At 38.5% G+C, this 25,830-nt stretch overlaps 1 protein-coding gene across 6 annotated transcripts in view; it reads right to left on the bottom strand.

Moving 5' to 3' along the window:
• Positions 1–23,980, bottom strand: part of LOC120860530 (WD repeat-containing protein 17-like) — a 65,178-nt gene extending 41,198 nt beyond the window's left edge. For 5 of the 6 annotated variants that reach the window (XR_005720349.1, XR_005720348.1, XM_040236351.1 and 2 more), the window contains exons 1-3: positions 3,648–3,770; positions 2,260–2,443; positions 750–980 (exon numbers count right to left, since the gene is read on the bottom strand). Coding sequence is in view for 4 of the 6 variants with exons in the window: in XM_040236351.1 (XP_040092285.1) it covers positions 750–980; positions 2,260–2,443; positions 3,648–3,770 (538 nt within the window). In the remaining 2 variants the exon portion in view is untranslated. Of the gene's footprint in view, positions 1–749; positions 981–2,259; positions 2,444–3,647; positions 3,777–10,209; positions 10,332–23,905 lie in introns of those variants that run through there. The other variant, XM_040236354.1, reaches the window with a different exon arrangement.
• Between the last annotated feature and the right edge of the window lie 1,850 nt (positions 23,981–25,830).

Below are 25,830 nucleotides of genomic sequence, written 5' to 3'. Positions count from 1 at the left end.
GAGCCCAGAGGACAGAGCAACCGTCTGTGGTGACAGTTAAGTCGCTCAGAAGGGAAGGCGGACCACCCCTCAGGACAGGACCTAACGCTGCTGGTATCAATGCTAATGGTCTCAGAGTTTCAAACTCACAGTTTAGAATGCAGTGGCAGAGCTGGAAAGTTGTGCTTCCTTCATGACCCATGAGCTCTTGCACATGCAAGGAAAACACACCACAGGACTACCCTAATGTTTTGTGCACATTACTTGCTAAAAATCCTATAGAATAATGAAGTCAAGGAATCTGCATTGGGTTATTACAGGTTGAATTGTGTCCCTAAGAGATGGTGAAACATACTAAAATGTCTTACAAATAAAATTTACTTCTAATGGTTATTTGGAATCGGCATAGTACTAGATAATATTTGCACAACTATTGTGCTGTGTGTGTCTGTGTGCTCAGTTGTGTCCAACTTTTTGCGACTCCATGGACCGCAGCCCAACAGGCAACCCTTGTCCGTATGATTCCCCAGGCAAGAATACTGGAGCAGGTTGCCATTTCCTTCTCTAGGGAGCTTCCTGACCCAGGGACCAAATCTCTATCTCCCGCGTTTGCAGACGGATTCTTAACCACTGAGCCACTGGGAAGCCCAAGCACAACTATTATTTAAAAATTAAAATACTGCTAACTTTCTATGCCATGTAAATATGAAATTACATATGTTAATAAGAAAAATAAATTTTAAGACATCTGACTAAAAAAACATTCTTACCTGGTTGAAAAATTGATAGACTTCCATCAGTATGACCAAAGGCAACTTTCCCCTTTTTCTGTGTATGCCATCTGAACATGCAGATATCAGACAGGAAGCTGTGGGCGTCTTTGTGCACAGTCACCCCACTGTCTGGTCCTGAGATGGTCCAGATGAACAGCGGGCCTCTGTGGGAAGCAAATGCCACAGCATCCCCAGCATTCCAGCACCAGCTGAGAGAGGCAGGCGTCCCTGAAATAAATTAAATACAGATACACAACCGGGAGATGTGGCATAAGGCCACGCCATTCAATATCATCTGCATCCTACGCTTCCGAGACAACCAAAATACGAGGTTATGTTCATTGTTAAAAAAATTACCTCTTATTTGGGAATTTAATTTATAAAGTCACCCTAAAGACCACAGGGAACATGCAGAGAGTATGTCTATGATGAAAAAGTATACCCAGTTTCTGGGTTAAAACCACTTCATATGATCATATGCTTCACATACTCACAGAAACTTACAGAGTTCTTTCTTTCTTTCAGGTCTGGGTTGCCCCAAAAGTTCATTTGGATTTTTCTAACTGGAACAAACCTTTTGGCCAACCCAATATTAAAGCAACGAATTCTTACTGTAAGCAATGAAAACGTACAATGAGGTTTTTTTGTGCATAAGACCTACTTTAGGTGTTCTAGGTTAGTATGGGATACAATTCCTGCTTTAAAGCATATTAAATATAAATTAAGATTAAGTATTATTCTCTCAGTTGCATCCGACTCTGCGACCACACTGACTGTAGCCCACTAGGCTCCTGTGTCTGTGGGATTTTCCAAACAAGAATACTGGCGTGGGTGGCCATTTCCTCCTCCAGGGGATCTTCCCAACCCAGAGGTCAAATCCAGGTCTCTTGCATTGCAGGCGTAAGGATTAAATGTATGAAAAGTTAAATGCTACTATACGCATTTAATAACAAAGTTAATGCTACAAACTACAGCCTTATCAGGAGTTTAGATTTAAATTTTAGTTTTGCCTTAAATTAAACAAGTCACGTTACCTAAGCCTGGTTCTTCATCTGTAAAATGGATCTGACTAAAATGAGCTGACCACTTGTTTCACATAAATGTTAGGGCAACAAAATACAATGATGTATATATAACCCCTTTTAAAATTAAAAGACAAAATACAAAGGTTAATTATTAATCTCTTATAATTGTCTCACTGAGAAAATTGTCTCTAATTATTGTTTTTATATTTATTTTTGAATTTTTAAAGTTATATTTAAACATAAATTATCTGGTACGGATTATGTTTTTAATCAGTGTACTAAGTCTGATTATTTCATGAAATTGTGTTTTGGTTTGTACGCATGCACACACAAAAACATGAGTCATGACATGAAATGTGTTTCTTATATAGACTCTTATTGCAAAACACTACTTTAAAACCTGAGCTTATTGAAGTAAAATATTTTGCTTATTGAAATAAAAATATTTCATTCAACAAGTAAATCCCAGTTAAGAGATATACCTTTTGTATTGTCAAGTTTAGCAATGACTTTTTGTTCTGCAACATTCCAAATGATCACTAAATTATCAGCACTGCCACTTGCAAACAGGTCAGGGTTATGTGGACACCAAGAGAGCGCTGTGATTGTTTTCTTATGTTCAGACATAATTGCATGGAGTTTGAATTCATTATAATGGTGATCCAACTAAAAAAATATAAATAAAACATATCAGTGCTTCTTTTTAGGTAATGCACTTTCCATTAATAATCACATTTTTTTTTAAAAGCTGCACACATGAAGATGAGGATACCTAATAACAAGATATGAACACAATTCAAGCTTGCTCTACTTTCAAGTGAATTCAAATGTATTCAATGGAACAAGACCATTTTTTTTTAAAGATAAGAGAGGACTGACATTAAACATATCAATTTTAAAATGACTAAAAATAAATGTACATTTAAATATGTATAATTAAGAGATTTATTATATTTTCTGTAGCCCTATCTACTTATGAAGGAAAAATATCTTGGTCTTGAAATAATTTTTCTGCAGTTTGTAAATTGTATTTTAATCAAAAAATGTACATTAAGTAAGCCAACTGCTCACTACTGCATTATTAAGATATGCAAGGTTTGCAGAGCAGTGGTATCATCTGGTCCTGTTTTATGTTATTGCTTCTTGGAAAGGGCATTATGTTGTTTTTATATGCAAGTGGACAAAATGAATAGCCTAATTTTCCTATTTCCTTTGTAACTGTGCCATTAATTAGTAGATCAATTCATCTATCATTTTTAACATGTTTATGACATACTGTTATCTACTGTATTTGTCATTTTGTTGAACATGGTTTTTCCCTTGAACACATAATGAATCTTTCACAGTGTTATATGATACTTTTTCAAGTCATTATTATATTATCTATTAATGCCACCAGTCTTTCTTTAACCATATACTTGCAGTAAAAGCTTAACAGCTAACATAGGCTCCTATGCCCAACGCCATGAGCCTGTTTAAAGGTATAAATGCATTTTCTGTACGTGTAGGGATGAACAGGTTTATAAGTTTTAGTTAATGATTTAGGTTACCAACAGTAGATAATGCAGATGTCAAGTATCTAATAGAAAAAACTGCTGTTAAAGCCGCTCAGTGGAAGAGTCTATAAATACAAGTGCATGAAGAAGTCATTTTGCATATCAGTGACCCTCTCTGACTTTACAAATTACCCACATGGGGTCTTAAGCGCAATGCAGAAAACTGAACTCAGGAATTTCAAATCGGGTGTTAATTAAGTATTTTTATTAACTAAACTGCAGACTTAATAGCATTTCACTAGCTTTTCAAACTTAATTAAATATTAATCTTACCTGAAAAAATGAAAAATTGACAAGAGCCAGCATTCTTTTACCTGATAAACATAGATGGCCAGGGTGGCGCAGTACGCAAACCTGTCTCCGCTAGCAGCGCACACATCTCTGTTCCACGGCTGACACCCAGCAGCCAGCAGTCCCACCTGCCTTGCCTGGGACATGTTCACCTTGAAAAACAAATTCAGAGGAATGCTGGTCATCTCCATTATTCAATAAATCGCCTCTTCGTAGTTTTACATCTGTGTTCCTAAATCCTTATCTCTATGCCCTGAAAAAATTTTCTGCTACCACAATTCATCTCAGTGTATGCTTTCAAAGAATGGGAGCTGAAATCTCCAAATAGCAACAGACATCAAGGCAGGTCATTTCTATTAGAGAAGCAAGATTATAAAATAAATGACGACTGACATTTGATCAAGGGCTGGGAATCCCACCAGCAGTGACAGGGGACAGAGTGAAACGTAGAAAGCACATTCCTGTCCAAAGGGTCGAGTACCACTGACTTCCCAAAGAGACAGAAGTATCCAGAATTTCATGTAAATGTACCAAGTTTCAAATACTGGCAACTCATTCAAGGCAGCAAGTTCACATGTGAAACACTGTGAGGCAACACAGTATTGGGAGTACTGTGGTCTCTGTCTCAGAACTTGCGTCTCACATCGCCTCTAGCATCCTCACAAACACCATCTGAGGTACATCAGGCGGGAACACAAGCTGGGTGACCAGCAGCCTTCACTGTGAAGAGGGGTAGAGAAACTGTAAATCACAGAATATACATCGTTCATATGGCAGGGCAGAGGATTTTAGAGTCAACAAGCCCAGACTCAGTCATGTTAACTCTCATTCATTTAAAAAACTTACTTTCTTCTTTCTATCTCTTCTATTTCATAATTCCACTTCCTGAAAAGATCTCTTATTCCACCCCAAATCTTCTTTCTTCACCCCATTAAATTCCCTTATCTGAGTGGAACTAGAGAAGTAAATAATCTGCAGTGAAAATTAGCATGATAAAAAAAAACTGTGCTTTTGAGTGCTTACAAGTATAAGAAACTGCTACAAATATCAGGTTTCTTCCTCCACTAATGACACTGAGCATTCCTGATAAATAAATTAAAAAAACCACACACACTTTCCCTTTCACAATGTTACAGCAATATTAATTTTCACTGAAAATATACATTATTTAAACTACGTGTGAATTAAATAGGCTTTTATAGTTTATCCTTGGGATGTAAGATTTGTGTGTAAACAAATTTTGAGTTTATATTTGGAAAAGAAACGTGAGACTGTCTGCACCATTTTGCATTCCCAACAGACAGAAATGAGCGTTCCTGCTACTTCAGCTTCTTGCCGAAGTTGTTGTCAGTGGTTTAGATGGACCAGTCTAACAGGCGTGTAGCAGCGTTTTATTGTTGCTTTAATCTCTGATTCCCTAATACCCTGTGATGTTGGACATCTTTCCATAAGCTTGCATGTCATCTGTCATCTTCTTTTCAAGTCTCTTGCCCTTTTATTTTCTGCTCTAATTATTTATTATATTCTGCTTACTTTGGATTCAATTTGCTCTTCCTTTTCTAGTCTTCTAAGGCAGAAGCTTAGATGATTGATTTTGGAGCTTCCTTTTTTCTCTAATAAATATATTTAATGCAATAAATTTCCCTCCAAGCACTCCTTTCCTGCCTCCCATAAATTCTGTTGTATTTTCAGTTTCACTTAGTTCAAAATGAATTTTAATTTCTCTCAAGAGTTCTTCTTTGATCCTTACGTTATTTAGAAAAGTGTTGTCTAATCTCTACGTACTTGGGGACTTTCCAGCTCTCTGTTACTGATATCTAGTTTAGTTCCATTGTCTCAGTGCAGACGCTATTATTTCTATACTTTTAAATTTGTTAAGGTGTGATTTTGGTCCAGAATATGGTCTATTCTGTCAATCTCCCACCTAAGTTTGACAAGAATGTGTAATTTGCTGTTGATAGATGAAGTAGCTGATAGACATCAAATTACATCCAGTTGCTTGAAGGTGTTGTTGAGCTCACCTACGTCTCTACTAATTTTGTGTCTACTAGATCTGTTCTATTCTGACAGAGCAGTATTAAAGTCTCCAACTATATTAGCTGGACATAGATGAACATCCCTGCCATATCTGACTTTGGTGCTGATCCTTATTTAATCTCTTTCAACTCTGCTTTTTTTTTTTTTTTTTTTTGGCTCTTTAGTGTGCCGTGTAATTTATTGTTGACAGGGGAACATGATGTCACTGTTTAAAAGAGCTGTGGCCAGTAGCAGGTCTTTAGTGTTGTGATGTTAAGATGACTTTGTAGTGCCATCAGTGTAACTAATTCTCTGTCTTCCAATAAGCCTATGCCTATGGAATGGGAATTTCACCACTACTCTTGGAGATTTTCCTCCCCGAGGCGGGACAGGATGGTTACCAAGGGCTGGCTATATCCCCTCTCCCAGACAGGTTGGGTGCAGATATAATCTCTGCAGATCAGGCTCTGGTAAAACAGAGCAGCCTTGTTAAGAAGAAGGATGCTCTGACATATTTCAAAACAATTCCTTTTCCTCTCCCCTTGCCAGAAGCATGCAGGGTTCTTTCTCTGATATTTACTGTGAAAACCTAGTGAAGGTCCTAGAGGCAAAACTCAGAAAAGCCTGGAGGCCTCCTTATTACAGGGTCCCCCGGGAGTTTTTAACTCTGGGACTTGATACACGAGCCTCCAGCAAGTCACCAATTACCGCTGAGGTTCTCCACTCCGACTCTGGTTCCCACGGAGGTTTCTGCAGGTGGGTTTCTGCTCTGGCGCACTGCGATTCTCCCCATATGCCTGTCTCCCCAATTTGGGGGCAGCAGTTGGCCTGGTGACTTCAAATCTCTTAGGAATCTAAGAAGGAGTTGTTGATTTTTCAGTTCTCATTGTTTTGTTTTGTTTTAGGCCACAGTGAGGACTTCTGAGCTCCTCACATGCCAAATAAGAAACAATTAAGTCCTTCCGCTAACTCTTTATTAAAAAAAAAAAATCACTTCTAAATCCATGCTAATATATTTTTACTGTATCATGTATCTTGATTTACTTTTTAGTTCCTAATTCAGGTAATATAAACATTTCAATATTTTCATACAATTTAGTCTGCTGTGGTATGTTCCTGGGCAGCTTTTACAAGTCTTATTATAGGCCAACAACTTAAATCCTTTAGAATTCAGAGTTGAAGAACTTTTCCAAACCAGCCATTAAAATAATAAACAGGAAAAAACAAAATGGCAGCTTCTTTAAAAAATTAGGGTTTTTGAATGAAGTATTAAAAATTATGCATCATTAAAGATATGAATACTATCACACCTACAAATCTAAATTATGTATTTAAACTGCTAGTATTCAAAAGTTTTTTGTTATTTTTCAAAAGTATCATTTTATATATATATATATATCACTTTTATTAAGTGATATCTACAATTGCTGAAGAGACAAAGTGTCCACAGCTTTTGATATTATGGTCAGCATGAAAGGTTACACAGTTAGTTATTCTGCATCACTGGAAATAGAAAACATTCAACTGAAAGCCCATGTCAAAATACACATTTATATTTTAAATATAAATCTGACAAAACATGCCACACATATAGGTAATCCATTATATTTCAAATGTATGTGACAGGTAATTTTATATTTGTCATAAATATTATGTACTCTTTTTATCTGCACTTGGGAAGTATTTCCATGTCCATCCTAAACATGTGCTGCTTCAGAAGACACTGACTTTTTGGCCCAGAAACAAAACACACACTGTAAAGATGAAGTACTAAGCCGTGCAGTTCGCCGAATAATGCAGGTTACAGAGGATTCAGGAAGAAAGCCTGGGCACTGTCACCTCACAAGCAACTGAGGGTCAGTAGTCTGGGACCTGCAGACCTGCAGAAATGCATGTTTATTTTTTCAACCTAAATTATACTTTTTGTTTCAATCTTGGATGAAACACATGACACATTCATTGTAGCTACAGTGAAGGGTGAGTGTGTCAAAGGCAACAAGTTATAAGAGTATGCCTGGGTTAGGTTCGTGTAACAGTAGAGCTCATCTCTGCACAAGCAAGATTACAGATAACATACCCATGAAATTTAAATCTAGCTAGAGCTACAACACTGCCAAAAACAGTTATAAAACTAAGTTAAAATCCAGTTCATATACATGCGCCGTGTTTGTAGAAGTATATGCATATGCTATAAATGTTAATTATATCAAATTTATATAGCAAATCAAGTATATTTGCTATCTTATATGAAATATATTTATACCAAATACATATATTTGACATTGAATATATGTTTACATCAAATATATTATTTCATACATATTTTGACATATATATTGTCATATATTTCTATATTTAATATCAAATATATTTATACCAAATATATATTTTTATCAAATATTTCCTATCAAAAAGCTATTATTTTATATCATATATATAAATATGATATTTTATATCAAAGTATAAAGGCCAATTTAGTGATCTTAAGATAAAACTCATATTTGTATGTGATTTTTCAAACACTCATTTCTTTTTTTTTTTTTTTTTTTTCACTCATTTCTAAATTATATATTTTTTCTTAAAAACCAACTTTTTTTCCAGTAAACATTAAGAAAACAACTACGGAAAAATATGGCATGCTGAATGCTGACTATATAGGGTATATAAGCACATACATATCATCTGAAAAATTATACGGTGGAATTTTAGAAGAAATTAAATAATCATGTTTCAATTTTCATTATTTATAATAAGATGTTTCATTGTCATCCAAGTCTGTATAAGAACAGATTAAAACTTGACCCAAGAAAAGCTCAAACTCATGAAAAGGATATGGCAATTTTAGGGTTGAACTACATCTATGTATGAGAACAGGTTATTCTTTTAATATGTCTCAGAACAATAAATTCACTAATAAAGGGTAACAGTGTGTTAAAGGGCAGACTGGAGTTATGGTGGAGAGAAAGATTTCGAATCTTCACAAAAATCTCCATGAGCTGCCTTAAAATCACTATAAAGGAACACATAATTTTAGTAAAAAAAAAAAAATTTTTTTTAAATCAGCCACTCCCCCCAACCCCCACAATTAGACTATCATCCCTTTTCTTTTCCACAGAGGAATATACAGTCTGCACTTGAAAAAGAGTCTTCTGTCTGAACATCCAAAATGCACTATTACAATTAAAATACACAACACAAAAAAAGGACGCTAGAGTTACAGTCTGTGTGTATGTCTCTGTATGTGCGTGTCCTGGCGGGTGGCTGTGTGCGTGTCCAGTGCAACTTCAAACACTGCTAGTGAACTCATGTGCTGAAACGTTTCTATCATTTATGGGTAAGGCTGGAATTCCGGATAGTAAGCTACCCACGGACTCTCAGCCTCCCTTATGAAGAATGCTTTAGAATCCACAACACGAGGATTATTCTGAAGAGTTAGATATTTATGGGCTCCAGAGATGTTTACCAGCTTGTTTCACAGCTGAAAAAGAAATCTGCAACAAAAAAACCCAAGAAGCTTAAACTGCTGAGGATTTACAACTAAAAAGATAAACCAAAAGACATAAAATACTGGGAAAATATCTTTGATTGATGTGATTAGGATAGCACCCTGAAGAAGTAAGGAGAAAGGAACGTTCAGTACTGCGTATCTTTAGTAATATATGCCCTCAAACCACTGGAGAAGTAAACGGCAACGCACTCCAGTATTACTGCCTGCAGAATTCCACGCACAGAGGAGCCTGGCGAGCTACAGTCCATAAGGTCGCAAAAGAGTCGGACATGACTGAGCGCTAACACTGCTCACAAACCACGGTGGGGAAAAGCTGGAAAAACTACATGAGGATATTCTCTCTCTTTTGTTCCACTCATGAATGAAAAGTAAAATCCACAAATTGCCTTCATTTAAACAATCAAAGAATCTTTCATTTAAAAGGTGAACATAATCAAAGAGAAATTCTATGCTATTCTAAACTAAATCCAGGTTGATAAGGTATCTAATAAAATGGCAGTTTTCTGCCATTGCAGTAACAGATCAGAATAGCTATGCTATGCAAAAGTTGCCATAGTAACAATGCAAATCCCTTTGAAACATAATTAATTGCCTAAAAATTTATTAAATGGAACATGGCACTCTTCTTCAGAACATTTTTTTTTCATTTTCTTTTACAATATTATTATAATTCCATGGTATTAGCACATTTCTATCATGAAATGTTTTTCCTTAAGTAAACAGACTTTCTTGAAATTATTTCTATTTTCATCCATTAATCTCATTAGAAAGAATTCTATTTTATCTTTAAAGCCTAAAGACAATCTGAAAACATTAAGAATTCATCTGAAAACAGGATAGAAGAAAACCCCTTTCTTCAATATATAATGATGACTATCCTTATATATTATCTTCTTACCTCTGCTGTTCAATCTATCAAATAAGTATCTTATTTATCCTCAGAATACTGCACTGCAAAAATGTCCACAATATAAATGACATAGAAATACAGCTGCATGAGAAGCAAAAAAAAAAAAAACAAACACAGAAAAAATTAGAAATACAACATAAATGTGTCTTACTCTTTGTAGGCCTTCATACCAATCATCTTGCTCAAACCAATGTGAAATGTAAGTCATCCAAGCCATAGAATGTTTCTACTTTAATCAAGGCAATTGGAAATCAGCATCAGAACAGTCAGCACCTAAAGTAATAACAATGCGTTTCAACCAAACGGGTTTACCAAACTCTGTCTCATGAAATGTTGCTCAGCATAAGAAGCTAGAAGTACAAACACATTTCAGTTGCAACAGCTTTAATAATTTAGAAATAACAGTATCTGTAAAAATAATGCTAAACTAGAACGTGCAAACCTATAGTCAAATAAGAAATAATAATTATGTCATATAGTACCAGCAAATGCTATGTCAAATATTTTGTTAGGGTTTCAGTTTTCAGTCTAAAAAACATCTTGAATTTAACTTTTGCAAGAAATAGGTAAACTATTTCTAAAAGTAATCAAGTTAAAAAGTAAGGAATCCAGAAGAAAACAGAAAACAACAAGAAACAGGAAATGTGTTCCATTCTTAACAGCAGGAGTTGGACATAAAACTAGATTAAAGCCCTCAGGTTGGAAGGGGTACAATGACAAGGCCGATGCTGTATTTCCACCTGCTGGCTCCGTTGAGAGGAAAGCCAGTTAGCTGACTGCCAATTACCTAAGTGTGTCAAAAAGTTAAGCACAGCACCTAACAGAGTGCAAAGCAAACAAGGGAAGTCCAAAGAGTGAGGAGCCCAGCCACTGGAGAAACCAGACAGGCAACGGCTTCCCCTGTGACAAGGGGTGGGCAAGAGACGAGAAGCCCAAAGCAGGCAGGAAGGAACCGCGTAACATTGTGATGCTCAAGTCTTCAAGGCTGAACCAACTAGAAAATCAATTTAGGACCACCGGAGGTCCCTGACATTCCAGCTGAGCTGCCCTCGCCTGGAAGATCGCCTCAGGCCTCAGTGGGGTGCTCAGGAGAAAGAGGGGGGCAAGTCAGACACCGTCCCCGAGCGGGTAGGGCACGTGGCAGCTGACAGGCGTGGAACTCGGCCTAGGTCTCTGAAGCCTCCTCTCAAATGAAGCACAACCCTTCAGCTAGGAACCCTTCAGAGAGGAGACACACACCCTTACTCCCAGCGACGATGAGGAGGGAGTAAACGCAAACTTCACGTGCCTCTGGGGAGGGCGAGATGCCCCCTCCCCAAACCCCGAACAGGCAGAAGGGAGAAGCAAAAGCTGCCAGCCCTGCCCCAGCAGAGGCGGGGAGCAGGAAGCTGCGTCAATCCCAGACCCCTCACCGGAGGGCAGCAAAAGCCTTCTCTCACTCAGCACCCACCGCAGGCGCCAAGCGGAGTCGGGCTGCCTCAGAGGAGGGATCGGGGAGACACACAGACCTCTCTCAAAAACCAGATTCCCCCTAGTCACGGAGATTAAAAATCACAGGATAATCACACACAGGGGTGCTACCCAGCAATTAAAATGAACGATACACAATGAAATGAATGAACCACATAATGTAATTGGACTGAAAGTCACACATAAATATCACAGGATTCTGTTTATAAAACTTTAAAAACAAGCAAAGCGAATCTACGCTGTTAGAAGTTACAAGAGAGTTTTCTTCAGGGAAAAGGAAGTCATGACAGACAGGAGCCACGAGGCGGAATACCTAGGATGCTCACGGTGTTTCTTTTATGCTCATTATGCTAATGAGCAAATTTGCCCCTACGCAACAGTAAAGTGCACATTTCTGCCATCAGGTATATAATCTAAATAAAGAGAAATTACACACTAAAAATCCACAGCAGTGCTTTCTAGTACTAACAAAACTAAGAGGGGAAAATAAACTGAAATGAATTTGTCCACAAGTAGGTAGGTATTGTATAATTGGGCTATATTTTCTACCATCACTCAGACATTTTCATTTATCTTTTTATTTCCCCCTGGAGTTTTCTGCCCCATTATGGGCCCCAGTCATTATATTTCATAATGTGTTAAGTCTCTCTCAGAGACATGCACTAATATTTCTTTAACTCACAAGTAGTTTTAGAAGCAATTATCAGGGACAAGCAGGTGAGGAAGGCTGTCACAGGAATCATCTCAAAACAGGAAATACGTGAAGATCAGAGTCTACTAAACAAGGGGCAGAGGAATGAGATGGGCTAGATTAAGGGTGTGTATTTGGGTCCACAGAAAAATCAACAGAGTCTGATGACTTGGCCATGATTGGTTCACAGTGGATGCCCGTTAATGCCATGCCCATAATAGATCCTCTGAGTCCTTAATTCCCACTATTCCATGGGCGTATTCCCTGAGCAATCTCTCCCAGGCAGCTTCTAGATGCTTAGAGATCTGTAGAGACACACAGCTCCCATCCCAGCATTTCATGCATTGGCCAGACCTTCCAAGATATTAAATAGCTACACCCTAAGAAGCTGTGAAACAAAGAGAAAGGAAAAGCAAAGGAGAAAAGGAAAGATATACCCATTTGAATGCAGAGTTCTGAAGAATAGCAAGGAGAGATAAGAAAGCCTTCCTCAATGATCAATGCAAAGAAATAGAGGAAAACAACAGAATGGAAAAGACTAGAGATCTCTTCAAGAAAATTAGAGATACCAAGGGAACATTTCATGCAAAGATGGGCTCAATAAAGGACAGAAATGGTAGGGACCTAACAGAAGCAGAAGATATTAAGAGCTGGCAGGAATACACAGAAGAACTGTACAAAAAAGATCTTCATGACCCAGATAATCATGATGGTGTGATCACTCACATTCACCTAGAGCCCAGACATCCTTGAATGTGAAGTCAAGGGGGCCTTAGGCAGCATCACTATGAACAAAGCTAGTGGAGGTGATGGAATGCCAGTTGAGCTATTTCAAATCCTAAAAGATGATGCTGTGAAAGTGCTGCACTCAATATGCCAGCAAATTTGGAAAACTCAGCAGTGGAGTTTCCTCCAAATAGGAAAAGGAGTATGTCAAGGCTGTACTGGAAAAGGTCAGTTTTCATTCCAATGCCGAAGAATGCTCAAACTACCATACAATTGCACTCATCTCACACGCTAGTAAAGTAATGCTCAAAATTCTCCAAGCCAGGCTTCAACAATACATGAACCACGAAATTCCAGATGTTCAAGCTGGTTTTAGAAAAGGCAGAGGAACCAGAGATCAAATTGCCAACATCCCTTGGATCATGGAAAAAGCAAGAGAGTTCCAGTAAAACATCTATTTCTGCTCTATTGACTATGCCAAAGCCTTTGACTGTGGATCACAATAAACTGTGGAAAATTCTGAAAGAGACGGGAATACCAGACCACCTAACCTGCCTCTTGAGAAACATATATGCAGGTCAGGAAGCAACAGTTAGAACTGGACATGGAACAACAGACTGGTTCCAAATAGGAAAAGGAGTACGACAAGGCTGTATATTGTCACCCTGCTTATTTAACTCATTTGCAGAGTACATCATGAGAAATGCTGGGCTGGAGGAAGCACAAGCTGGAATCAAGACTGCCAAGAGAAATATCAATAACCTCAGATATGCAGATGACACCACCCTTATGGCAGAAAGTGAAGAACTAAAGAACCTCTTAATGAAAGTGAAAGAGGAGAGTGAAAAAGTTGGCTTAAAGCTCAACATTCAGAAAACTAAGATCATGGCATCCAGTCCCATCATTTCTTGGCAAATAGATGGGGAAACAGTGGAAATAGTGGCTGACTTTATTTCTCTAGGCTCCAAAATCACTGCAGAAGGTGATTGCAGCTATGAAATTAAAAGATACCTACTCCTTGGAAGGAAAGTTATGACCAACCTAGACAGCATATTAAAAAACAGAGACGTTACTTCGTCAACAAAAGTCCGTCTAGTCAAGGCTATGGTTTTTCCAGTGGTCATGTATGGATGTGAGAGTTGGACTATAAAGAAAGCTGAGTGCCGAAGAATTGATGCTTTTGAACTGTGGTGTTGGAGAAGATTCTTGGACTGCAAGGAAATCCAACCTGTCCATTCTAAAGGATATCAGTCCTGGGTGTTCACTGGAAGGACTGACGTTGAAGCTGAAACTCCAATACTTTGGCCACCTGATGCGAAGAACTGACTCATTTGAAAAGACCCTGATGCTGGGCAAGATTGAGGGCAGGAGAAGGGGACGACAGAGGATGAGATGGTTGGATGGCATCACCAACTCAATGGACATGGGTTTGGGTAGACTCCAGGAGTTGGTGATGGACAGGGAGGCCTGGCGGGCTGTGGTTCATGGGGTCGCAGAGTCGGATATGACTGAGTAACTGAACTGAACTGAAATGAAGAACAATTTGAAAGGTCACCCTTGAACAACAACAAATCAATATGGCTGACAACAGCCTTCAGTTACCATGACTCTAATCACTAATAACAAAAGGACCATTTGTCTCTTTAGCTTGGGTCAGATGATGTTTTTAACGTGTAAGAACAACAACAACAAAAATCTTAAAAATAATCACAATATAGTTTCAAGATAACCTGGATAAATAAAGTTACCAAATTTGATGAAAGAATGAGAAAACCTACACAGACTGAATGTGAATATGAGTCTAAATTTAAAACTTTCCCACAATCTCCCAGGTCCAGGTGATTTCACTGGTGAAGTTTTACAAATATTTAAAGAAGAAATTTTACACAAATTTATTAAGAGTATAATAAAAAGGAATCACATTAATTCTTTATATCCTGCCAACCACCTGAAGACTTTATAAGGAAGGAAATTACAAAGGAATCACTCTAAGTTAAATGTAAAAATCTTAAACAAAGGAATAGAGGTATAAGATGTTAATGGATTAGAAGATTTAATATTGTAAAGATTCTCTCAGATTTAATCTAGAGATCATGTTATGTATCACAATCATCATAGTCAATAAATTCTTTTTAATGCATAATTGAATCTTCATCTTCTGAAAATTTAACCAAAATTCTTAAATCGAATTTCCAAACTGACCTTGTCTAAAAATGAAAAATGACTCGTACTAGGGTAATTTAATAAGTCTAAAATATCCAGCACATGTTTAGCTTTAAACTGTGTAATGGGGTTCCAAGTTAACTGTTACTTGATTTTCTAAGAAAATCTATTTTGACTAGTTTCTTAAATGTACTCTATTTCTAAGATACATAAACACAACAAATTCAAAGAAAAACATTTTAGAGTTCTTTTTTTAACGAAAGTGATTTTTTTTTATGAAAGTGAATGCAGCAGAAAGAGTATAATAAACTCTTCAAAATATCTGTATTTTTAGCCAGTGGTACATTTCCTTGTTTAAAAATCACCTTTGTTTTTGCTATTTCATAAGACCTAAAGTCAATGAATTCTAAATGTCCCCTGAAAAACGTGTGGTAAAATGCAGATGTATCTAGCATTAGAGAAAATAATCTTAGAAATAAAGACAGTGTACTCACTACTATATTTAAAATGGATAACCAACAAGATCAACTGTGCAGCACAGGGAACTCTGCTCAGTGTTATGGGGCAGCCTGGATGCGAGGGGAGTTTGCGGGAGAATGGATACAGGAACATGTATGGCTGAATCCCTTCTGTGTTCACCTGAAACTCTCCCAATATGGTTAATTGGCTATACACCAATACAAAACAAAAATTAAAAAAAAAGAAGAAAGTGTATTACTAAACATTATATTTGCACAAATACTTGAACACAAAAAACACTAGGACTTATTTTTTCTTTACATTAGCAAAGGCTGCCCATCCTTTCAGCTCACACTTTACCTCTTGCTTGGAACGTGGAGATGAAGGCTGAGGGCAAAGAGGATTAGAAGGATGCAGAGTGGACCTAAAAGATGGTTAAAAAGGAGGTGAAGAAGCCAAGATCCCTGGAAACTTGCTGGACTTCCTACCTCCAACCTTTTTCATTTAATGTTTGTTTGAGCCATTATTATTTTATATTTCTGTTACATGCAACCAAACCTCAGGCAGGCTTTTAGACTACATAATTTCAAGTCATATTTTAGAAAGCAGAACTAGTTAAATTAGTCAATAATGTCAATTAGCTATAACCTTCATAATTCCTTGTCTTATATAATTAACTATCATGTTTTCACCCCTATAGGCAGACATTATTACTAAAACTCAATCATTATTATCTACAGAGCAGAGAATATTAAATTATTCCTATTTTGCCTCACCCAACACATTATTTGCATATGCACCTACCTCATTATTTTGGAGAAGGAAGTGGCAAACCACTCCAGTATTCTTGCCTGGAAAATTCCATGGATAGAGGACCCTGGCAGGTTATAGTCCATGCAGTCGCAAGAGTCGGACACGACTTGGTGACTAAACCACCACCACCTCATTATTTAGTGAAAAATGTATTTATCCAGGTATAGATGCATCATTTTATTCATTTCAGAAAATATTTAGTGCATAAAGAAAGCTGAGCGCAGAAGAACTGATGCTTTTGAACTGTGGTGTTAGAGAAGACTCTTGAGAGTCCCTTGGACTGCAAAGAGATCCAACCAGTCCGTCCTAAAGGAGATCAGTCCTGAATATTCACTGGAAGGACTGATGCTGAAGCTGAAACTCCAAGACTTTGGCCACCTGATGTGAAAAGCTGACTCATTTGAAAAAGACTCTAATGCTGGGAAAGATTGAGGGCAGGAGGAGAAGGGGACGACAGAGGATGAGATGGCTGGATGGCATCACCGACTCAATGGACATGGGTTTGGGTGGACTCTGGGAGTTGGTGATGGACAGGGAGGCCTGACATGCTTCGGTTCATGGGGTTGCAAAGAGTCAGACACGACTGAGCGACTGAACTGAGCTGAACAGTAGGGAATGTATTAGTCCTTGGACTTATTTACATTTCCTAAAATTTTAATAATCATTTTTCAACCCATCCACTCATTCCACAAATATGTACTGAGCACCGACTAGGTGCCAGGCAGGCACAGAAGATAGAGCACCCTGCAAAACAGGTATGAACCCTGCCCTTCCATAGTTTATATTCTTAAGGAAGAAATCAGAATGAGCAAAACAAATGAGTAAACAGTGACTATATTAAAAGGTAGTTTGTGGCTCGGAGAAAAAGAACGCAGGGAAAGAGCAACACAGGTTTTAGAGATGAGCTGACACCATAAACTTCTAAAAGTCGGCACAAGGAGGCTCCACAGCAGTAATGCTGAACAAGATCTAGAGAAGAGAAGACAGAATATGAAAGTCTCTGCTGGGAAAGCAGCAAAAGCAGAGACTCTGAGACAAGAGCATTCTTAGCAGGCTTGAGAAAGAGTCCAAAGAGTCAATCAAAATATATAAAAATATGAATTCAAAAGTCAGGGTCACAGATATACCATGATGCAGAAATTCAAGGTAGTTTTCTTGAACTCCTCTTTGACCTCTTCAGAATTTTTTTTAATATAAATATATTGCCTGTATTAATATAAAAGCCCTTACAACATGTTAAAATTAGTTTTTAAAATCTAAATACACTGTATACTTAGAGTTATGCAAAAAATTCTAATGAGCACAGATAGTCCATTTGGAAAACATTAGGAAATTGTAAAAAAAAAAAAAGAGAAACACCAAAACTGGAAGGTTTCTTTTTTTTTCAAGCAGCCATTAGCCCACCAACTTGAGATTTTCCTCTGTCTAGTATACCTAATTCTAAATGACCACTATTCTCAGATAGGTACACCCACAGATTATCAAGGATAAATATAATTTTAAAGATCTCTAAATTGGTACAACTCGAAGTGTGGTTCTCAGGTCTCTTGCACCACAATTAACTGAGAAACCTGCTAAAATGCAGGTTCCTGGATCATACTCTAAAGCTAGTAGATCAGACTCTTAGGATGGGGTCTGGAAACCTGCTTTTTTAGCATCATTCCCAGATAAGGTATATACCATACCACAGTACAGCATGAGAACCACTTGCTCAGTTCAACAACAGTAAAGATATTTAGCAGATAAATTGGCTTCTACTGACCAAGAGTAATCTCTTCAATTTCAATCATTCCTAAACTTACCTTTCATGCGCTTGGCAGGGCAAGCACATTATATCTAAGCATTGCCAACATATGTCAAATCCTGATGTTCTTAAAAGCTTAGATGATAAAATAGGTCACAAGTACAGTATTAACCTACGTTAAAATCCTGGATTAGTTGGCAAATAGAAAACAACAAGGCCATTACGGTTGTTGTAGTTTGCACTCACAGAATGACCACGTACACCACCATGAATTCCCATTTGATCAATCAAACACAGAATTACATGTAAGACCAAGAAGACCAAGACACTGATTCAGAGATGTGGCAACGTGAATGCAGTTACTTCATCATCCACCTATATACTTAATCTACCGTTCATCTAGATATACATTTTTATGTTTTCCTATATTTAACCACCAAAGTGAATGATTATGAATGAAATTAGACTTTCTAGGTTGCTTCAAGGATTACAGAATTTCTTGAGCTGCAATGAAGAAATGAGTTTTAACTTGATCAAAGGCATAACAAGGGTCACTTATATACCTTCAATTAACCATTTTGAGAAGCTCAGCCAAAGAGAAATAGAGGAGTGAAATAACATATTTTCACCCATAAACCAAGAACAGGTAAAGAGAAAACTTACATGTTTATGAAAGTAAACATGTAAATACTCATCACACAAAGATACAGGATTATTTTTGTAATGTGTGTGTGTGCTAAGTCACGTCTGACTCTTTGCAACCCCACTGACTGTAGCCTGGCAGGCTCCTCTGTCCATGGAATTCTTCAGCCAAGAGTAATACTGCAGGTTGCCATTTCCTTCTTCAGGGGATCTTCCCAACCCAGGGACTGAACCCGCATCTCCTCCATCTTCTGCACTGGCAGGCAGATTCTTTACCACTGTACCACCAGGAAATAGGGTATGGCAAAAATAAGTATTTTTATAAACACGCTCCTTCCTCATGAAGGAAGATCTGAGAGGCTATGGCAGGAATCGTTCTGTAAACCTGAGGATTCCCGTCCCCTTTCTAGTTAATCTGCTTTGTAACCTGGATTTTGTATATGAGATTTTAAAGTAGGGTGGGCCATTATGCTTATCTGTCTGTGAAAATCAAGGTACTCACTTGGCAGAAACAGTTACACTGACATTTTTATGTTCTGGTCCAAGGTATTAAAATTTATTTTTGGCATGTATTGAGAAAAACCATCAAAGGAAATCAAATGGATTAAAAGGTTTCAAGCTTTAAGATGAAAAGAAATCACTGACACATAGTCACCAAATCCAAAATTGCACATTTAATATATGCATCCTTACACTGATAGGAGGCCAGCAATAAATCCTAACATTTAAGAAGTGAAGAGTTGTATCAGCTCAGGCAGGGCTGATACCTACATGAGACAGGCTGCTAATCCAGTCAACAGGCCACCTGTCAAAAACTATACTCTTAGCCGACATAAAATTCCCACAAAGATAAACCGATGTCATTAATGATGAAAGTGAGACATTGTGTTCCAAAAGCTACTATTGAAAAATAGATGTTTATGAAACATATGCACAACTGTATTTTCAGGAATGAGTTCATTTACTTACTAGCTCAAGGGGAGTTTTAACAGTGGAGCCACTGAACACTACCAGCCCCAGAGGAGCTCAGGTCCAAGGGCATGATGTACCTTCTAAGATACTTCTCAAGTGCTACCCTGCATAAGAATCACTTAAGACTCCTGCCAACACTGATTCCAGGGGCTCTCTCAGATACCTGACTTAGTAGGGCTGTAGCCTGGAAATGTGCATTTCTGACACGATCCCAGGAGATGCTGCCGCTGCTGGTCTAAAGTACATGCCCAGTATCACGATTCTAGACGGCCTCTGATACCAAAGGGGCAGAAAGGCTAGAAAATAAATGTGTCCAACTTCAAAATCTCACCCAATGATAAACATAATCCAGGCTTCAGATATAACTTCCAGAAGCTTCTTATTTCTATCATTCAATTGTAAGTAGATGTGACGGCTATGTACACTCAAATCTCACTGGGGTACATTAGGATAAGGAATTTATAACACAACTGGACCCTCCCCTGTCACAGAAGACTGCAGAAATACTTAAGTCATATTAATGATTAGATCAAAAAATTGTACAGATTAGGGGAAAACACTAACTTTTTCAGCAAACTTTCTATATGAGGAGACCAAACACATGTAATTTGTTCATTATGTACAATAATCATTTAAAGGTACAAAAATGATCTAAATCTTCATCAAACTTTTGGAATACCTGAAACAAAATAAAGGAGAAAATGAAGTTGGTGACATATTTTTACGCCTCTGGGGAACAGCACAGTGCTAAGTGTTAGAGCCTGAGATGGTAGACCAGTTCCCCCTCGAAATGTCCCCAGTTTTGAGCAACTTAATTTTTATGTGCTGAGTGACCTCATCTACAAAATAATGGTGCTAATTTGACTGGTCTCTAAGAAAGCTTCTAGGGTACATTTGGAAATGACTCCTCTAAACCTGCTTCCATGTTTACATTAAAAATAAAATTTGTATAACTTCTTTCATTAAGACTTAACGCAAAATGTTTTATCTTAATGGGTCAAAATTAAGTATTGCCTACTCCTTAAGGGGCTTTCCAGGTGGCTCAGTGGTAAAGAATCTGCCCGCCAATGTAGGAGATGCAAGAGATGCAGGTTCGATCCCTGGGTTGGGAAGATCCCTTGGAGAAGGAAATAATCCACTCCAGTATTCTTGGCTGGAAAACCCCATGGACAGAGGAGCCTGGCTGGCTACAGTCCATGGGTTTGCAAAGAGTCGGGCCCAACTTAGCGACTAAACAACAACTTAACTAACTATTCAATTTTTCAGGACTCCACGTGGAGATATGATACTGCAAAATGAAGTTTTTCCAACAGTACATCAAACATGAGTGCTCAATAATAAGAGCTACTTTCTACTTTCCAATTTGAAAGCAAGTTTTTTTGTCTGTGTATGAGATATGAAACAACTTATTAGACGTAATACCAAATGAGTCTGTATGGGATACTGGCCCATGCTCACAACTTAAACAGTTTGGAAGAAAACAAGAACCTGGGAATAAGGAAAATTATTTAAGACCTATTTTATAAGTTATCCATATCTGGGCATTCAAATTTAGAAACCAAATTCTGAATGTTGTAGCATCCTCATCAAAGCGTGGAAAAATATTTCTTGCATCTTTTGATAAGAGCCTTTCTGAACATGACAATTATCATTTATCCCTTTAATAGCAAATAACACTGATGAATTATCTCCTATGATCTTATTGTGTAAGATTTGTATTCCTGTTTCTGCTGCTGCTGCTGCTAAGTTGCTTCAGTCGTGTCTGACTCTGCGCAACCCCATGGACGGCAGCCCACCAGGCTCCCCCATCCCTGGGATTTTCCAGGCAAGAACACTGGAGTGGGCTGCCATTTCCTTCTCCAATGCATGAAAGTGAAAAGTGAAAATGAAGTCGTTCAGTCGTGTCCGACTCTTAGCAACCCCATGGACTGCAGCCCACCAGGCTCCTCCGTCCATGGTCCATGGGATTTTCCAGGCAAGAGTACTGGAGTGGGTTGCCATTGCCTTCTGTGACATATATTTTCTTAAATTAGAATACAGAATGCCGGTGCTTTAGGAGATAATTAGGCTACTAAAATCAATGTTGTTAGTACATGTAAAGTAATAGAAAGCAAGACTTTGATCATTATTTTCTAAAAAACTTCTCTCTCAAATAGCTGACAATGTGACATCTAGATGCACGTGCCACCTGTGGCTCTAACTTCCGGCTGCCTTTTTTTTGTTGTTTCCAAAGTCTAGCCTATTTCAAGTTGTATCTCTCTAGTTACTGAGATCAAGTAACAACAGCCTGAATCTTGTCTCCTCACGCAACAGCCCATGTTTTACCATGAAGGGATTTTTTTCATGAAGGGATTTTTTTTTTTCTTTCACCATATAATGGCACTGATCACAGTTGATCATTGTATTTTTCTACCAATTTTTATAACTGAAGTTACAAGTTCTTCTTGAACATTTAAGTAACCTCAAGGAAGAGAAAGGTTTTCCTTTAGGGTTTGCTTCTCTGCAGAGTAAATTCTTTGGGGAATTTCTCAGATTCTCTCCAGGTATGCATATCTAACTTCTTGCTCATAAATCTCTAAGGAATAGTCTCATCAACAATGAGAGAATAACCTCCATATGATTGTCATAGAACATCACATAGTCTTGGATGTTGAAAAATGCCAGCCGCTCTTAGTCTAATATACGTTTCAGTTAGTAATTTATTAAGAAATCCCTCTTGATCTCCTCATATGATTTCCATGGATTAAAATATTCTCAATAAGATCTCTGTTCCCGAAGAAACACTAGAAACAACATACATGACTTCACTTTAATATGTCAATCTGCTAAATGGAACAGATATACAAAATATAAGCAGAGATAATTCAGGAACTGCATAATGTAGTAGCAGTGTTTGTATACACATCATTGCCATGAATGGCTGGGTAAACATTCAGCAATCTGGTAAACTGTTACCTTTCTTGTTTATTAGGTCTGACTTCAAATAAATTCTGGAATACAGGAAAAAAACGTGAATCTTTCGAAACTGAATTTCATTTTAGTCTTCACTATAGCATTTAGGCAAGTAAAATCAGGTAGTCTTGAGAATTTGCCCATATTTTACGAATAGTGACAATCTCATCACTCGTGTTGGACTTCTAGTATCTATTTGGGCAAAAGAAACAAACAAAAATAAAAAAATAAAACTGTTCCTACTCTTTTCTGAGTAATATAAAAACTGCTGTGGCTCATGCTTACAGGCTAAGGGTTTCAAGGTAGAGTACAGAAAACAACAAAAACACTTTAGCCCTAGTAGTCCATCTACTGAGAGCAGAGGAATTTAAAAATATTATTTTCTAAGTTAATCTGTGTCTTTCTGATATATAAAATTATTATGTGACTAGTAGATAACAAAAGTTTTAAGTACAGTAATAATTATTTTAAAAGAACGATGAGTTTTTCTGCAGGGTACTTCTGAAAGAATTATACACTGACAGACTTAGAAATGTAATCTCTCTCTTGAAACCACTGTTGGAGACTTTTAAATAAATACATATCTATACATATGTGCGTATATGAAAGTTACAATCCATGTGTGATTTATTTTTGATACATGACCCAAGTTATCACTAAACTTCATTCAAATCAATTGATTTTAATTAATATAGTAAACAAAAAGTTTATATATATATAAACTATATTTTTAATACAGTAAAAAATTTTCAGAAGTTAATTTCTGAGAAACAGGAGATTATATATTATGATGTACTTAAGACACTCTATACCTCTAACATTCAATGCTATTTTTCTAGAACACATTTCCTTCCAACTCAAAGACTTCTTGGTACAACCTGTATATGAAGACATCCTCAAAGGGGAGCTTACACAAGTGCCCGCGGACACAGCAGTAAGAGTTCCAATCTTGAGCTAGACGCACACAGATTGAACCAGCTTAAAACATGAAATCGAGACAACGAGCCTTGGCGGGGTGGTAGGTGACGGTCGCCGCGGCACCGCTTGTTCACCAGGTGTGCGGCGCCGACTCCCGGGACATCAACGCGCGCGAAGCCCCGCAGGACGCGCGCACGGCCCCGCGACCCTCCCACGACGCCACGCGCGGTCCGACGGCCACTCCCCTGCATCCCGCGCCCTCCCGGGCCCCTCGCCCGGCGGCCCACCGCTGCTTACCTGGCGGAGGCGGCGACCACCGAGGCGGCGGACGGTGCAAGGTGCCGAAGCCCGCCCGGCGGCTGAGCGAGCGCGGCGCCCGGACCCGCCCCGCCGCGCCCTCCTCTCGGGAGCCGCGGGCTCCGAGGGCCCGGGAGGCGGGCGCCGCGGGCCGGGCCCCACGTGACCCCCAAGCCGACCGCTGATTGGAGGGCCGGGGGCTGCTGCGCCCGGAGACCAGGCTCCCGGAGGTGGTTACCTGGCAACCCAGAGTCTGCTCTGAAGACTGGATTCCCGGAGTTTGTGGTGAGGCTGAAAGTGGGGGAAGAAGCCGTGAGCCACCGGCGTTCTCACCATCCAACACACATAGCTGCTGCTGCTGCTGCTAAGTCGCTCCAGTCGTGTCCGACTCTGTGCGACCCCATAGACGCCAGCCCACCAGGCTCCCGCGTCCCCGGGATTCTCCAGGCAAGAACACTGGAGTGGGTTGCCATTTTCTTCTCCAAGGCATGAAAGTGAAAAGTGAAAATGAAGTCCCTCAGTCGTGTCCGACTCTTAGCGACCCCATGGACTGCAGCCCACCAGCCTCCTCCATCCATGGGATTTTCCAGTCAAGAGTACTGGAGTGGGGTGCCATTGCCTTCTCCTAACACACATAGAGTCTTCACATAATACATATGGATGCTTCACCTTCTAGGAAAATGAGTCAAATATGCCGTGAATAAGTCACCTCACCTCCTTGAGGAGTCTGGGCTTCCTTGAGCTGAGCCTCCTTCAGAGGCTGTGAGTTGAACCCATCACCTGGAATGTAAATACAGAATACTGTCTCTTGGGCACTTCGTTACCGTCTGATTGGGCTCAAGAAGCTCTGTGCAATACCCCTACGAAAGCTGTTTGTCACTGTTAGTGGGTTTGTGTGTAATTAATTTAGCTCCCCTCAAAGTGTGCAAGCTGACATTTTCCTGGTGGAATCTGGTTGAATGGAAATGGTACTGTCATTCCCATTTCCTTCTTCATATCTCTGAAATCTCTTCATTGCCAATGGCCTTTATCAAACACACAGGAGAAAATAAGCCTTCAGATACTCGGAATGAAGTGTGTTTAATAACACTTATTGAGCTTTCACTATATGTCAGACTCTGAATAGTTAATAAATTAATGGTTTACTCCAACCAACCAACTAACCAGGGACATTCATTCCCTAGACTTAATCCTGACCCTCTTATGCCATAGACTTTTTTCTTCCAAAGTATTCTGCATAGTCTATTACCTACCACGGCACTGAACATTCTATTTTGCAAATTAAAATTGGCTTAAAAGTTACCTCTCCACATAGACAAGCTTTTTAAAAGCTGGAATCAGTTCTTACAGGTCTGTTCCCTTCATTCTAACAAATAGCAGATCTTCAATAAATATTGGCTCAATGGATGGATAAATAAATAAGCACATACTCTACCAGAGAAAATAGAGGACAATGCCTAAGTACATTTGATGTGTTAAGTCCTAAAATAGGGTTACATAAAAGTTCTGTGAGATAATTACAGATGAGGGAAGGAGAAAGTTTTTTTTCATTGTTTTCAGAGAAACTCAATAAGTAATATTTTGGACAGGAATTTAAGAACCAAATAGATTTTACCTGTTGGAAAAAAAGGACTGAATTTACTGTGCAGCAGGAACAGCATGGCCAAAAACAAAATGGGTAAATGTGTGATTGATTTAACTAATTTTGGCTTTTTTACATTCTCTGGAGAAGGTGAAGGTAGACATGTAAAGATACGAGGGGAGAGAGAAACTGGTAAAAGATTAAACTGAGAAAATTGGAAAACCAAATTGAAAAGACATTGAACAACCTAATTAGGTTAGACTTTAACCTCTAAAACCAAAGCTTTTCCTTTAGAAAAGTTACCTTCGAAATGAGGGTACGAAAGGGTACAGAGAGAGAAGGC

Source organism: Oryx dammah, unplaced genomic scaffold, assembly GCF_014754425.2.
Source record: "Oryx dammah isolate SB20612 unplaced genomic scaffold, SCBI_Odam_1.1 HiC_scaffold_11081, whole genome shotgun sequence".
Classification (NCBI taxonomy): Eukaryota; Metazoa; Chordata; class Mammalia; order Artiodactyla; family Bovidae; genus Oryx; species Oryx dammah.
Note: the sequence above shows the minus strand (reverse complement) of the source record. Positions and strands in the feature narration are given on the sequence as shown.